This window comes from Hipposideros armiger, unplaced genomic scaffold, assembly GCF_001890085.2.
Source record: "Hipposideros armiger isolate ML-2016 unplaced genomic scaffold, ASM189008v1 scaffold_316, whole genome shotgun sequence".
Taxonomy (NCBI): Eukaryota; Metazoa; Chordata; class Mammalia; order Chiroptera; family Hipposideridae; genus Hipposideros; species Hipposideros armiger.
In genome coordinates, this window is record NW_017731666.1 from 1,431,125 (window position 1) to 1,446,583 (window position 15,459).

The 15,459-nt window shown below is 57.5% G+C and overlaps 1 protein-coding gene across 2 annotated transcripts in view; it reads left to right on the forward strand.

Moving 5' to 3' along the window:
• CHD5 (chromodomain helicase DNA binding protein 5) overlaps positions 1–15,459 on the forward strand; it is a 63,213-nt gene that overhangs the window by 27,805 nt on the left and 19,949 nt on the right. For both annotated transcript variants that reach the window (XM_019660366.1, XM_019660365.1), the window contains exons 12-25: positions 1,886–2,017; positions 2,095–2,203; positions 3,412–3,603; positions 3,686–3,886; positions 6,637–6,774; positions 6,854–6,975; positions 7,814–7,987; positions 8,374–8,515; positions 9,452–9,583; positions 11,827–11,944; positions 13,157–13,281; positions 14,309–14,540; positions 14,729–14,839; positions 15,182–15,354. In XM_019660366.1, coding sequence (XP_019515911.1) covers positions 1,886–2,017; positions 2,095–2,203; positions 3,412–3,603; positions 3,686–3,886; positions 6,637–6,774; positions 6,854–6,975; positions 7,814–7,987; positions 8,374–8,515; positions 9,452–9,583; positions 11,827–11,944; positions 13,157–13,281; positions 14,309–14,540; positions 14,729–14,839; positions 15,182–15,354 — 2,101 coding nt within the window. The remainder of the gene's footprint in view (positions 1–1,885; positions 2,018–2,094; positions 2,204–3,411; positions 3,604–3,685; positions 3,887–6,636; positions 6,775–6,853; positions 6,976–7,813; positions 7,988–8,373; positions 8,516–9,451; positions 9,584–11,826; positions 11,945–13,156; positions 13,282–14,308; positions 14,541–14,728; positions 14,840–15,181; positions 15,355–15,459) is intronic.

Genomic DNA, 15,459 nt, shown 5'->3' on the forward strand with positions numbered 1-15,459 from the left:
GTCGTACACACAGGGGCACGCATGCCACACTTGTGGTGGGAGAACAGTTCCAGAGTCGGAAATACAAAGGGGCGACTGAATGGTGGGCTTGTGAAGCTTGCTCGAGCGGGACACTCGGTGGTTTCATATCCTAGGCGCCTGCTGAGCTTCGTACTTGTTGAGGGTCTCATTTGCCCCCTGTTTATAGCAGCAGCTAACAGCCTTGAGCACTGTCCTGCCCCGAGAGGTGGGTGCTTTATTTCTGCCTCTGCTTTATGGATTCATGAGCAGGCACAGCAAGTTTAAGTCACTTGCCCAAAGTCACACAGCCGAGAGGGGGTGCAGGCTGGATTTGAACCCAGAGCTTTCTGATGGCGGGGCTTGCTTCCTTGGCCACTGCTCCAAACCCCAGCAGCCCTGTGACAACTCTTTGTTGAGCAATCTGGAAATTCCCCAGGGAGCAGTGAGCAGAGGCTGCGGAAGGCTGAGAGGCCAAGGCAGGCGGCCCGTGGACTCTGCGAGTCTGGCTTTGGTTTGGTGGCTGGTGGGAGCTCAGGTGCTAGAGAACTGGTGGTGGCCCACAGGTGGGTGCAGGCTGGGGCCCTGGGCGCCTGCTGCATAGTTGCAGCCTCGGAGCCTTGGACTTGCCACCCGGTCTGGACACGTGGGCTCTGCCTTGGCGGGACGTGGGACCCGGCAGACCACAGGCACCCTGAGGCAGCAGCTGGGTGGAGCAGAGGTGACGAACCTGAGGCAGCACTCAGATTCCAATCCTGGCTCCTATTTTCTGGGCTTGCTGCCTCTGGGTTTGTCACATACAGTGGGTTAATGAGCACCCTGCAGGGCATTGTGGGGGCTCAGGGAGCCTGCCAATGCCTGCTACTTCCATCAGAGGGGTCAGAAGGGGCTGGAGAGTTTGTGAAATCTGCCCCCTTGACTGTGAAACTTCCCCTCTTCCCCTCCCCAGCCCCCACTGAGAATGACCCTTAAAAAGAGGGTCAGTTCCTATGGGAACCCAACCCCCCCATTGGAGCGACGCACAGATTTTTACCTTTATTAAACTGCATGTTAAAAACATAAATGGCAGTTTTTCTCCCTGCCTCCAAAGCGAGGCAGGTGAATTCCCCCACCCCCAAATATTTTACCCGAACAAGGTCTGAATAACAACCAATTATTTATTGAGAAAAAAAAAATCCATCAGTTTCCATGGTGACTGGGAATTGGTCTTTCTCCCAATGGTCCCCAGGCTAGTCGCTGCCACTGCCTTTTAGGGGAGCCACATTCCCGGCCCTGCAGTGCTTCTGGGCTTGGTCCTGATCAACTCAGGTTGGGTGGGAGGCCCCAGACTGCTCCCATGGGCCAGAATCAAGCTGAAGTGCACGGTGCTTCCCCGGACCACCCCCTCCATGTTGCTGGCTTGGTCCTCAGGTCCCTGTGTCCCCAGGGGGCTCCGGAAGAGGGCACTTCACCTGCAGGAATCGTGTCCTCGTGGACTTGGTGGAGACAGGCCCTGCCAGGATGGGCACCACTCTAGGCCTTTGACTTCTTAGTTTGAAAACAAAGGCCCCTGGTCAGGGGAGAGAACCGTCCAACTCAGAAATGCAGAGTTTCCGTGTCCAGATCCCGTGACTGGATGCCATTCGGGCCATAACCGAGGATGGAAAGGACGCTGGCTCTGCTCCTCTGTGAGCGCGGCCTCTCCGCCACTCCCTCCCGCCCTCTCACTAGCTGTGTGGCCTGGGCCAAGCTGCCTCCTCTCTCTGCCCTCCTGGGCTCTCCTGCCTGGGGCCAGGGTGCCAGGGAGCCGTGGGAGTAGGGGGTTTGCATCTGTCAAGGTGCGCTTCCTGGACTCTACCGCTGCTGCCGAGTGACCCGTCCCCCGTCCCACCTGTCCGCTGTGTTGCAGCTTTGACAAGAAGGGGGACGTGCACTACCTGATCAAGTGGAAAGACCTGCCCTATGACCAGTGCACCTGGGAGATTGACGACATCGACATTCCCTACTACGACAACCTGAAGCAAGCCTATTGGGGCCACAGGTGGGCCGCTGGGCTCCCCGGGCTCTCGCCTCCTACGGCCCGAGCTCTGCTCACCTTCGCCCCATGCTCTTCCCCAGGGAGCTGATGCTGGGAGAGGACGCCAGGCTGCCCAAGAGGCTGGTCAAGAAGGGCAAAAAGCTCAAGGATGATAAACAGGAGAAGCCGCCGGACACACCCATTGTGGATGTGAGTGGGGGAGGGGCAGCGGGGCAGGGTCGCCAAGGCCTGCCACCCTAGGCTTGGCTGCGGGGCAGGTTATGATGTCTAGTGGACTCTACCTTGGGCCTTCATGGCTTGTGCAGATGGAGCCATGCCCGTGCAGTTGGGTACTTGCCAGGGTCCCTGCAGTTCAGACCACTAATGCCAGGTACCCGAGGGGACAAAGATGACAAGACACAGCTCTTCTCTGCAGGGAAGAGCTCAGACCCTGGGGTCTAGGTCCCCCAGCCTCATGAAGAGGCACAGCTCCTAGAGTATCGAGGCCTTGGCTTCCTGTGCAAGTTGAAATGTCGGTTACCCTTGCTCAAACTGGGGGGCAAATGGTCTCTACTTGGCTCATGAATTGACATTACTGTAGGCGAGCTAATTCCCAGGGTTTATATAAAAAAGCGTCTCTAACTTCAGGGGCACCACAGCTGTTACGTGAATTACACATTATTCTTACCTGTTCACTGGGAGGAGATGCCCAGTTTGCCCCTGGGAGCTTTGCACTCATCAGAGTGGAAGGTTGACTTTTATTCATTTAGCAAACCTCTCTGGGGTGTCTGCCAGCATCTGGCCCTGGGCTGGCCCTGCGGGGACAAGGGCCCTGGCCCCGTTTCGAGAAGTGCTCATCTCCCAGGGACCCATGGCGTGTACACACAGAACATGGGGGTTTGGCCTGGGACTGTGGGATGCCAGGGCAGGGCAAAGGGTCTGGAAGTCAGGAGGACTTTATGGGGGTGGTGGCCTTGAGTTGCAGGATAAAAGAGGTAAGGAGGGTGATGTTCTGGTCAAGCAGAGGAAGCACCCTAGGCATGCATCGAATCAGTGCCGACTAGGTGCCCACTGTGTCCCAGGCACTCAGAGGAAGCAGTGTTGAGAGGACTGGTGTAGTGCCCATAACCTGGGCTCAAAGTCAGACAACCTAACAATTGCGAAACTGCCCAGATAGCAGTAGTACAGGGCTGCCACGGTAGGACACAGTGGGAACACCTGAGCCGGGCTAGGAGTCAGGAAGGGCTTCCTGGAGGAAGAGGCATTCCAGCTGAGACCTGAAGGATGATTAAATTATTGTAGCAGGAATGAGAGAAGCGGGAAGAGTATTCCAGGCCGAAGGAACTGTGTGCAAATGGGGGGCTGGGCTCTGGTGGCCCAGGTTTCAGGGTGTGTCTGAACCTTTGCCTTCCCCGCAGCCCACGGTCAAGTTTGACAAGCAGCCGTGGTACATCGACTCCACGGGTGGCACACTGCACCCGTACCAGCTGGAGGGCCTCAACTGGCTGCGCTTCTCCTGGGCCCAGGGCACCGACACCATCCTGGCCGACGAGATGGGTCTGGGCAAGACGGTGCAGACCATCGTCTTCCTCTACTCCCTGTACAAGGAGGTGCGGGCTGGGCGGGTGGCAGGGAGGCTGGCCGGCGCTGGCCTTGGGCAGGCAGCCTCACCGTACCCGTCTCCCTCTCCAGGGGCACTCCAAGGGGCCCTACCTTGTCAGCGCGCCCCTGTCCACCATTATCAACTGGGAACGTGAGTTTGAGATGTGGGCGCCCGACTTCTATGTGGTCACCTACACGGGGGACAAGGAGAGCCGCTCTGTGATCCGGGAGAACGAGTTCTCCTTTGAGGACAACGCCATTCGCAGTGGGAAGAAGGTGTTCCGTATGAAGGTGAGCACCCCTCGTCCCCAGCGGGGACCCCGGAGAGGTGCCTGGTCTGTTCCGTGGCCACAAGGGCCCTGCAGTCCGTCGGGAGTCCCTCCCCTCGGGGTCCTCTGCTCTGCGACCATGGAGGCCAGCGGCTGGCGAAGGGCTTCTCTCCAGGCAGAGTGACCAGCTGTGTCCGTGTCCTGGGGCAGCTGTAACAGAGCGCCACAGACCGGGAGTGGGGGTTTAAAGCAGCAGAAACGTATTCTCTCCCAGTTCTGGAGTCCAGAGTCTGAAATCTGGGTGTCGCGGGGTCGTGCTCTCTCCAAGGACTGGAGGGGAGGACCCTTCCTGCCTCCTCCAGCTCCTGGGGGCTGCCGGCGTCCCTTGGCTTGTGACATCACTCCAGTCCGTGCCTTGACGGTCCCATGGCCGTCCCCCCTTTGTGTCTGTGTCTCATGAAGACACCAGTCACTGGATTCAGGGCCAGCCCTACTCCATCGTGACCTTAACGAATTACACCGGGGAAGACCCCAGCTCCAAAAAAAGGTCCCATTCTGAGGTTCCGGGTAGATACGAATTTTGGGGGGACACACTTCAACCCTGTACACCCGCTGTGTGACCTCTGGCAAGTCACCCTGAGCCTCGGTCTTCTCAGCACAGAGCTGTGGAAGGTTGCATGGGTAGGTCCTAGGAGGGCCTCCCAGGCTTCCGTGCCCGCGGCTCACCAGGGGTCTTGCTGAAGGGCATGTTCCGGTCAGAAGCTCTAGACTGCATTTCTGACAAAGTCCCAGACACTTCTGGTCCCCGGACCACGCTTTGAAAAGCATTCAGGACAGCGCCTGGCCATGGGGGCCCTGGTAAAGAGTGCTCAGCTCTCTACAGTGCAGGGGGCTGGCGGGTCATCTCCCAAGCTCCCCGGAGTTTTTTCCTTCAGTTTCTCCACTGGCTCAGAACAGTTGTGGCCCCCGGAGATGCTCAGTGACTATTTGTTGAATGAGGGGGTGATTTACTGATCCCAGAGGTGACTGCAGACCGATGGGCCTGGGGCCAGTTCGTCACAGAGCTTTGCCTGAGCTCACACTGGGGACCTGTGATAGGCTGGACACGCCGCAGACTCAGCTCTTTTATTTATTTTTTAAATTTGTGGTAAAATACACATAAACATAAAATGGACCATCTTAATAGTTTTTAAATGTTCGGTTTAGGGGCATTCAGTACACTCACACTGTTGTACAACCGTCACCAACATCGTCTCCTTTTATCTTGCAAAACCAAAGCTCAACCAAAGCTCCTCCCCATGAAACACTCACTCCGCATTCATTCCCCTCCCCCAGCCCCTGGCAGATTGCATTCCGCCCTCTGTCTCTGTGGATTTGATTACTCTGAGTACCTCATATGAGTGGAATTAGACAGTATTTGTCCTTTTGTGACTGGCTTATTTCACTTAGCATAACGTCCTCAAGGTTCATCCGTGTTGCAGCATGTGTCAGAATCTCCTGCCTTTTTAAGGTCAAATAATATTTTGTTGTACGAATAGACCACGTTTCATTTATCCATCTTTCCATGGACATTTGGTTTTTTTCCCACTTTTTGGGTATTGTGGATGATACTATGAACATGGGTGTGCAAATATTCGTTCAGCTCCCTGCTTTCACTTCCCTTGGGTCTGTGCCAGAATTGCTGGGACATATGGTAATTCTACATGTAATTTTTTGAGGAACAGACTTAGCTCTGTTAATCCTCACAGCCTATCTCCCGTCGATGGCACTGCTCCCTTTTTACGGATGAGGAGACTGAGGCTTGGGCGGCTAATTAACTGGACCACAGTCTAGCTCTAAAGGGCAGGACTGGGTGCAAACCCAGGCACCGCCTCCAGGCAAAGCCTGTGCCATGAGGCTCCCCTCTGCCTGTCTCTGATCCCTTCCCACGGGGTCACTGAAGGGCCAGCTTGGTTTGGGCAGGACGGACTCACTCCATCATGTGCAAGGCCCAATGCAGAACAAAAATACAGGAAACGTCTTTTTCCTTCTGTACTCTCTTGACCTGGTGTGCTATTTTTTTTATTTGCTGATGTTATGTTTCCTCAGTTGGGGGATACTCACGGGGTGAGTGACCTCCCCCCCACCCCCCCCATGCCCAGCCCTGGCTGGGGCGGCTGTGTTTGCTGGGTCGGGGGCTGAGGAACTGCCCCGGGGTGTGGGACCTCGTGGGAGGCCGGGCTCCAAGCTCCCGGCACATTCCCATTGTTCCGCGGGCCTGTCTTACAAAACAGATTCAACAATAATATTATAAAGAATTTCAAATCAAAACTGCAGAGCACTAAGCCCCAAGTGCGAGGTCCCTTCTCTGTTTGAATCCCGGCTCTGCCATTTGTTGGCCATGGGGACCTGGGGAAAGTTACCCAGCCCGAAACCCCATGAGCTGTAGCTAGGGACAATGACAATGTAGCTGGACTGGCTCGTGAGGATGAGAAGAGTGTAAGGGAGGACGAGGCACAGGGCCTGCCCCATGCGGCCCGTTCTGTACATGGCAGCTCTTGCCATTCTGAGCGTCGTGATGGTGGTAGCGCCATTCTCAGCACCGCTTCTCTCAGGGACGGTCGGTGCTCTGAGCCTCAGCCAAACTCCCGCTCGCTGGCCAGTGTCTTCCTCTCAGTCGCAGGGGCTCCCTGGGGTCCTTGGCGGTTCCTGTCCACGTGTCCTCCTCATCTCTGTCTCTGGAGACCTTGACCCGCTTGCCTCTCAGCTCTGTCTCCAAATGTTTCCCTCCAGAAAGAAGTGCAGATCAAATTCCACGTCCTGCTCACGTCCTACGAGCTCATCACCATTGACCAGGCCATCCTGGGCTCCATCGAGTGGGCCTGCCTCGTGGTGGATGAGGCCCACCGGCTCAAGAACAACCAGTCCAAGGTAGGCGGTGCTGACTGGGCCTGTGCCGCCCTGCGTGGGCCGCGCTGACGGCCCCTGACGGCCCCTCTCCTCCCCTAAGTTCTTCAGGGTCTTGAATAGCTACAAGATTGATTACAAGCTGCTGCTGACGGGGACCCCCCTGCAGAACAACCTGGAGGAGCTGTTCCATCTCCTCAACTTCCTGACTCCAGAGCGGTTCAAGTGAGCCAACGGGTCTGGCCGGGAAAGTGGGCAGCGGGGCGGCGGGTGGCCAGGAGGAAGTGTCAGTGTCCAGCCATGGGGATGCTCGCTGGGCCTGGATTTCTCATCAGTAAAATGGGGGTGTTAGCGGTGCCCACATCTAATGACTTGTGTGGAGGGGACGCGGCACCAGCACCGGCAGACAGCTCTGGAAAAATCCCGATTTGTCCTTGGCTCTGCCCTGGATGACCCCTGGGGTCCTTTAGGGCTGCTGTCGTTGGCCCCCACCTGCCTGGCTCATTTCTGTCCCTCCACAAAGACCTAAAGTGACCACATGGGCGACAGTGACGGGAGGGAGGTAGTGGTAGAGAGAGCGACAAAGGCTGAGCGTGCCGGTCAGCGGAGGCGCCCCTTCCCCGGCCTCCATGTCGTCGCTACACTCCGTTTTCCTGCTCAGAATGGGGGTTTCAGGTGGGGAGTGCTGATTTTGGAATCAGAAGATGTAGACTGGAGGGCAGTCTGGGCCGTATAGCCTTGGGAACCCATCAGCCTCAGTTTTCTGATCTGTAAAATGGGTGAGTGCCTCGGAGAGGTCATGTCCCGGACGTCTTTGTGGATAAGACGGTACTCTGTGTGGCTGAGAGCTGTGATGTGTGGGGTGACACAGGCAGAGATGGAGATTGACAGGACGCCTAGGGCGGGGACCTAGCCTCAGAGCCTCTGTGTTTTTTGTGACTCTCTGGCAGGTGGCAGGGGGCTGGCAGGCCGGCTCGCTCACCCCAGTCCTGACTCCCCCTGCAGAGGGGCTTCGGCCTGTCCCCGTCTGCTGCTTCTTGCTCTCACCAGTTCTTTCTTGCAGCAATCTGGAGGGCTTCCTGGAGGAGTTTGCTGACATCTCCAAAGAAGACCAGATCAAGAAGTTGCATGACCTGCTGGGGCCGCACATGCTGAGGCGGCTCAAGGCTGACGTGTTCAAGAACATGCCGGCCAAGACGGAGCTCATCGTCCGCGTGGAGCTGAGTCAGATGCAGAAGTGAGTGGGGGCTCGTCCCGTGGGGGGCCTGCCCTGGAGCAGGCTGCCCCACCTCCCCTGGGCTTGCCTCAGCCCCCGTCCCCCAAAGGGCCTTCCTGGGCCGCTTCCCCTGTGGGTGGGAGGGCTCTTTAGCCTTCCCAAGGCCCTTCTGCGCACACTTCCTTCTTGAGGCCTCTTCTCTGATTTCAATGACCAGGGTCTGGGGCTGCCTGAGGTCTCACAGTGTCCCCAGCAACTTGTGCGTTGACTCCAGGCCGTGGCTTCACCTCTCGGGGCTGCCCTTGGCTCTCTGTAAATGGGTGCTTGGCCACCAGCCCCCAGCCTCCCTGAAGAGGCTGGTGGGGCCCGGCTGTGTGCAGCTACCTCTCCTCGGTGTCCTGCTGCAGGAAGTACTACAAGTTCATCCTCACACGGAACTTCGAGGCGCTGAACTCCAAGGGGGGCGGGAACCAGGTGTCACTGCTCAACATCATGATGGACCTGAAGAAGTGTTGCAACCATCCCTACCTCTTCCCCGTGGCTGCTGTGGTAGGTCCCTTGGCTGCCGTGGCAGGTCCCATGGTTGCCGTGGGAGGTTCCTTTCGGCTGATGTGGTAGGAACCCTGTGGCTGCTGTGGGAGGTCATCCCAAGGTCCCCCCAGGCCAGGATTCTGAGGGCTGACCTCGCTGCATTGTCACCAAGAAAGTCGGGAAGTCCTGGGTGGGCCCTCAGGTGACTCTGATGTGCAGCCCTGGGGGAGAGACTACACCCTGGGTCACGCACCGAGCTCCAGCCCTGTGGTCTCAGGAAAGTTAATGGTCCTCTCTGAGCCTCGGTTTTTTCTCTATAAAATGAGACAATAACAGCATCTACCTGGAAGGGTGAGGACCAGACGAGATGGTGCACATAAAGTGTCCCACAGAGAGCCTGGCACATCAGTTCTCAGGAAACGTTAGCCATTATCATTGTCAACTCTGCTATTCTGGTCCTGATTTAAACCCTCCGCACTTTACCCCTGCCCTCAACAAAAAGGCCAGTGCAGTCGGGTGGGAGGCCGCGCTGTGGGTGAGCCCAGAGTGCTCTCATAACTCTGGCGTGGGGAGGTCTTCTGATTGACGTCCTACCCAGCTGGGGTTCAGGGGTTAGCCTTGCTTGGACGGGGCCTGCAGTGATCGCAGAGACCAGGCCACATTCCTGCTGGGAGAGCTGGCTTAGCAGAATACTCATGTCAACTGTTGTTCACCGATGTCTCTGGTCTTGGTGGAGTGCCAGCAGCAGGGCTGGCAAGTGTGAGCCCTGCCTGGGACCATGGTGCTGGGCACATGTGACCTGGGCACCTCCACCCCTGCTGAGCCTGGCCTGACCCAGGTGTGGGCTTGGTGCTCAGCCCATCACTTAGCCCTTGTCCGTCCCTAGGGGCCCCTTTGGTGCAGAGCCACAGAGGAGAGGGTGCCCCCAATGCCCCACCTTCTCCATGTCTATAGGAGGCCCCTGTCTTGCCCAATGGCTCCTATGATGGCAACTCCCTGGTCAAGTCTTCAGGGAAGCTCATGCTGCTACAGAAGATGCTCAAGAAACTACGTGATGAAGGGCATCGTGTGCTCATCTTCTCCCAGGTGAGCTACCCCCGGTGGCTGGCTGGTCTCTCCCAGCCCCAATTCCACCCCCCTCCGAGGGCCTTCTGCCCCTGCTAGCTGAGGGTACAACCTGCTGGCAGCCCCTCAGGGCCGATGCCGTTCCCTTGCGGGTTGTGTGTCAGGTCATTCCTCTGTGCCCTGGCATGACTCAGCCAAGGAAAGCTGGATGGGTGCCAGGCTCAAGGCCCTCAGGGCACATTGGCCATACAAATCACCTGCCCCCTCTGGTGTGCTCCTGAAGCAGTATAGAGCCCCCCTTCGTGTCCTGGCTGGGACGATAGCCCCACCCCTCACCTCTGCAGCCTGGCTTCTCCCGAAGATAGGGCCCTGGGGTTGGTTTGGCAGGAGCTCAGAGGTGGGGGCAGCTCCACCTCTCTCCAGCCCAGTCCTGAAGTTTGCATTTCCAGCATTTCATTTTGGGAGGTCAGAGGCAGGGCTCGCCAGCCTTGGAGGTGTGTGCATCTGTGCACTGAGCATTCTTTCATCCCTTCATATGTCAGGCTCTGTGCCAGGCACAGGCGGAGGCATATCTCTGTCCTCAAGACGCTCCTAGTCTATGTGGGAGTCAGGGTAAAGAGGCAGTTATCTGACCCTGTGGTCAGCTCTGTGATGGAGGTCACAGCTGATGGTCCTGTAGGGTCCTGGTGCTAACAATGCTCCCTTATGGGCGCACTGAGCCATTGCTCAAAGTCAGAGGCTGGGATGTGGCTCTTGTGTGCACAAAACTCACCTGGAAACAGCTGCTGCCACCAGCAGCCCTGAGCCCATCCTGGGCCTGCAGCAGATCGAGGAATCTTGGGAAAGCTGACCAAGGCTGACACTGTTGGTTGACCTGGAGATGGGATCCCCAATCCCCCCAACCCCTTTGCCAACATAAGACATGATTCTGGGCTGAGGCCTCGACGGACGAAATAGAGGGAACTGCACAACCCCTAGAAATGTGCACAGAGGAAATGTTGCAGGCGGAACCCTCCCATCCAAAAGGAGCCTACAAACCCAATTCCAAAACTGAAAGTTAAGACATCCCACAAAACGGTAAGAGTCCAAATGAAAAGAATAGTGGAAAAGACTTTATATGAACATGTGTAGGATCTTCAGAATAACAGAGTAATGTCCATAAATCAAGAAGAAATCAATGAAGCACAAGCAGGAGGAAGTGAAACAAGAGTACTTGGAAAGGAAAACGACCTGCATGGAACGGAAATGAAGCACTTCAACAGATCGGAGAAACTCTCGACACTGTTGAAGACAACATGGATGAATGGGGACATGGCACCGAGGAACTTCCCCAGAGTGCAGCATAGAGAGACGAAGATGAAAATGAGAAGAAGCATGGAGGACACTTAGAGAGGCTCCAACTGCCATCTAATAGAAGTTGCAGAAAAAACCAGAAAATGATGAAGAAGCCGGATTCAATGAGGGTTTGCAGACCTTGGAAAGACAGGAGCTTTCAGATTGGAAGTGCCCTTCTGGAGAACCAAGCAAGAGAAGTAGAAATATAGGTAAACGAGCTCCTAGGCACATCACAGCGAAACAGCAGCACTTCAGACCTACTACCTACAAAGGAGTGACGGTCGCTGTCCTCAGCCTTCTCATCAGCAAGAATAGGTGGCAGGCCACAACTGCAAAATCTTCAGCTTGCTGCGGGAAAATGGCTACTGCAAATTTTATACCCAGCTAAACTGCCTCTCAAGAATGAAAGGAAATACACAGGGTTACGGGAGCAGAAGGGACTGCCTTTTTCTTCTCATAGGGAAGAGTGAAATCAGGGAAGACTTCACAGAGGTGGTTTTGTTTGCGTTCTCTAGGCAGTAAGGGGGTGGGCGTTCCAGGAAGAGAGTCCAGGTCATTTGGAACGGCTGGGGGGTATGAAGGGCGCATTGGGAAATGAAGCCCAGGTGGACCAAGTCCTGCCAACCTGGAATGCCAGGCTGAGAAGCTGGGATTTTACTCTGTGAGGCGAGAGCAGGGAGGCTCATGCTCAGAGTTGTTTTAGGTAGATGGCTGTTGGGCTGGTGTGGGGGATGGAGTGAGTGGTTCCAGGGGTCCAGGTTGAAGGCTGTGTTCTTCAACCTGTCAGGTCTGCCTGGGGCCCACCTGTCTCCCCACTCAGCAGGCTGCTGTCCTCCCCGTGCCCATGGCCCTGGGTGTGTGTGTGTGTGTGTCGCGGGGGGGGGTTCCTGCTTTTTGGCAGCCCCTCAGGCAAACCATGTCCCTCGCAGATGACCAAGATGCTGGACCTCCTGGAGGACTTCCTGGAATATGAGGGTTACAAGTACGAGCGGATTGATGGTGGCATCACAGGGGGCCTCCGGCAAGAGGCGATCGACAGATTCAACGGTACCCCGCCTTACCCAGGGGCTTTTGATCGGGACCTCATGAAAGCAGACCAGTGCTTAGGTCCTGAAAGCTGCCCCTTAGTTTTATGCTAAAACGAGTTCATTCCATGGGACCTTCTAAGGGTCAGCTGGGTGCTAGGGGGCCCAGGTGATAACACCTGCTCAGAACTGAAGCACAAGGAGAAAGGCAGAGGAGGAGGAAGGTATCACCTTCGCTACTAAGTGAAGCTGGTGCCAAGGGGCTGGCTGGCACCTGTGGGCTTCTAATATTGATACCAGATAAACCGCCAGTAACAAGCAGTGCAGGACGGAGCTGAGCATCAGTTCCCTATAGGCTGCTTCCTAGAAGACCGAGAGAGGGGGGGACAAGGCTGCACTCCCACACTTGCCCGTCTGCTCGGAGCGGGCGGAGAGGCCAGGAGTGAGCCCTTGGTGCAGGAAGCATGCACAGCTGGACCGGTGCCTCTTCAGGGGCAGGTTTGCAGCAAGTATCCCCGGGCTCTTTCCTGGGGGTCGTGGCCTTTTCCTGGCATCCACCCTCAGAACAGGGCTGGGGCCCCACTACCTAAATGCTGCAAGCAGCAATTTCTGTTGCCCACTCATGTCCGATGTAAAGCGAGCACAGCACATCTGGGCATTTGCAAGTGGGAGTGGCTGAAGCTTGGGGTAGATCAGGGACCTGTTTGTAGCTCTAGGTGGGTGCTGTGGTCAGTCCCAGGTCACTCAACGAAGGGCCCCGGTGGGCCTGAGAATCAGTCAGAATTGCTGTGGGGCGGCCCGGGCTCTGGAGCTGCGACCCTGAGTGGTCCTGGCCGCCCTGACAGCATCATGGGCTGGGGGAGCCGGGAGGGCACGGAGGACCAAGCTCTCCAGGGCCTCATTGGGGGCTCTGCTTGTATTTGCTGATGGTTTGCAGTGTGGGCTTTGCTCGTCTGGGCTTAGAAAGTTGACTTCCTTCCCATTCTGACTCTTCCTGTTGGGTCTGGGCTCAGAGCCCAGCTGGGCTAAGTGGAGCTTAGGTGGGCTGCTGTCCCCACACTAGGCCCCAGGTCCCCTCTGTCTTCACTGAGTGCAAGTGTGGCCGTTGTCTGTAATGGGGTTACAGTTCACACCCCTGCTTTCTTCCTGTCTCCCCTCCTCCCCCTCTCCCCACCCCCACGTCTCTGGGTTCGCCCCTCACTCACCCTGTCTGGCACCCACCTCTCTTCTTCAGCCCCTGGGGCCCAGCAGTTCTGCTTCCTCCTCTCCACCCGGGCCGGCGGCCTGGGCATCAACCTGGCCACGGCAGACACAGTCATCATCTACGACTCTGACTGGAACCCTCACAATGATATCCAGGTCTGTGGCTCTGACGCCGAACCCTCGGGGGCCCCTCACCACCCCTAGTTTTATGGCCCCCCCCACACAGTGTCTCAGGACTTCACCTTCTCTTGGGCCAGTCCCGGGGAGTCTCAGCCCCAAGAGGGGCCTTGGGAGGTGAGGGGAGGCTTTGCCTGCCCCTACAGCTCCTCATTGTACAAAGGAGGAAACAGGCCCAAGGACACACAGCAATCTGGTGTCTGTCCCGTCACCCTCAGGACCCAGGTCATGGAAGGGAGCCGGATGAGGGAGTCAGTCCTGAGACACTGAGGGGCCAGTTTGGGAGGGGACAAGGAGAACAAAGTTGGGGGTACAAGGCCTTTGGAGGCTTGGGAGAGGAAGAGATGGAGGAGGGGCAAATGAAGCTGATGAGGAAGGATGGGAAGGTTGGGGGGCTAGGGACTGTGGGAGCAGAGATCCACTCTGATGTCCCCTGGCCACCCCACTTGAGGCAGGGACACACACACACACACACACACACACACACACAGACACACACACACACACTTTGAACACTTGTGCTCTTAGGGGCACGCAGACTTGTATCTCATGCACAGGTGTGTGCATCTATGCGCAGTCACCCACACAGGTAATTACACTGTGTCACATCGTGCAGGGACCCGATGCACAGGGCCTCAGGTGGTCCTCATCCAACTGGGCAGCTTCCCGGCCTCACTGCCCTCGCATGGTGGCTGTGTGTCTACAACATGTGGGCTTGCAGTCCCATTATTGGCTTGCGCCCAGGGAAGTGCAGCGCCCGTCTCCCCATGGCCACCAGGACTCCCGTGTGGATTTGTTCCATCCAGCACACTGGCCACACTGCCCCTTGCTACCCCCCTGCACACCTGCACAGGATCCCAGGCCCACAGGGGCCTCCACACAGTCAGAAAGTGAGCACGGCGGGCCTGGTGCGTGCCCATGTGCACACGCTCACCCCCCACGGCGCCCGGCCCTGCGCCCCAGCCCTCGGTGGAGCCCTGGGTACTGAGCTGCAGGTCACCCCCAGGCCTTCAGCCGCGCCCACCGCATCGGGCAGAACAAGAAGGTGATGATTTACCGCTTCGTGACGCGGGCCTCAGTGGAGGAGCGCATCACGCAGGTGGCCAAGCGCAAGATGATGCTCACCCACCTGGTGGTGCGGCCCGGCCTCGGCTCCAAGTCGGGCTCCATGACCAAGCAGGAGCTGGACGACATCCTCAAGTTTGGCACAGAGGAGCTCTTCAAGGATGACGTGGAGGGTGGGTGTCGAGGGCACGCGAGTGCAGGGGAGCTGCTTGAGACACCCCCATCCCAGGGCCTGCCCCAGCCCCCAGCCTCTCTCTCCTGTGCGCCTCCTCCCCCGTCTCCTGGCCAGGGTGGGCAGGGCCAGGGTGGTGACTCTGGGTGCTGCCCCCAGCCCTGCAGCCCCTCTGCCTCTGCCTTACAGGTATGATGTCTCAGGGCCAGAGACCCATGACGCCCATCCCTGATGTCCAGTCCTCCAAAGGGGGCGCCCTGGCCGCCAGCGTGAAGAAAAAACATGGCAGCACCCCACCAGGTAGGGGCCAACCCAGCCCCGAGCTCCTCCTGTGCCTTGGCGGCTGCCCCTGGAGAGGAAGGGGTTCCCCCCACTCTGCTTTACTAGTTTGTGTTTTGTTAGGCTTCCTTGCCCACCCCTTCCGGACCCACACTTGCGGGCTGGTGGACTGCCTGGGGGCTGGCAGTGGAGTTGTTAGAGTGTGGGCTCCGCTCTCTGGTCACCATGCTTCTCCGTTGCAGCCCCTGGCAGGGATGGGGAAGAACCATGGCCGGGAGTCTGTCCCAGTGGGGCCCCGCGGCCCAACCTGGGCACCCCCCCACCCCCATCTGTCCCCCCACTCTGCTCCCTGCCTGCCTCCAGGTGACAACAAGGATGTGGAGGACAGCAGTGTGATCCACTATGACGATGCGGCCATCTCCAAGCTGCTGGACCGGAATCAGGACGCCACGGACGACACGGAGCTGCAGAACATGAACGAGTACCTGAGCTCCTTCAAAGTGGCGCAGTATGTGGTGCGCGAGGAGGATGGCGTGGTAAGCCCGCGAACCAAGCAAGAGAAGTAGAAATATAGGTAAACGAGCTCCTAGGCACATCACAGCGAAACAGCAGCACTTCAGACCTACTACCTACAAAGGAGT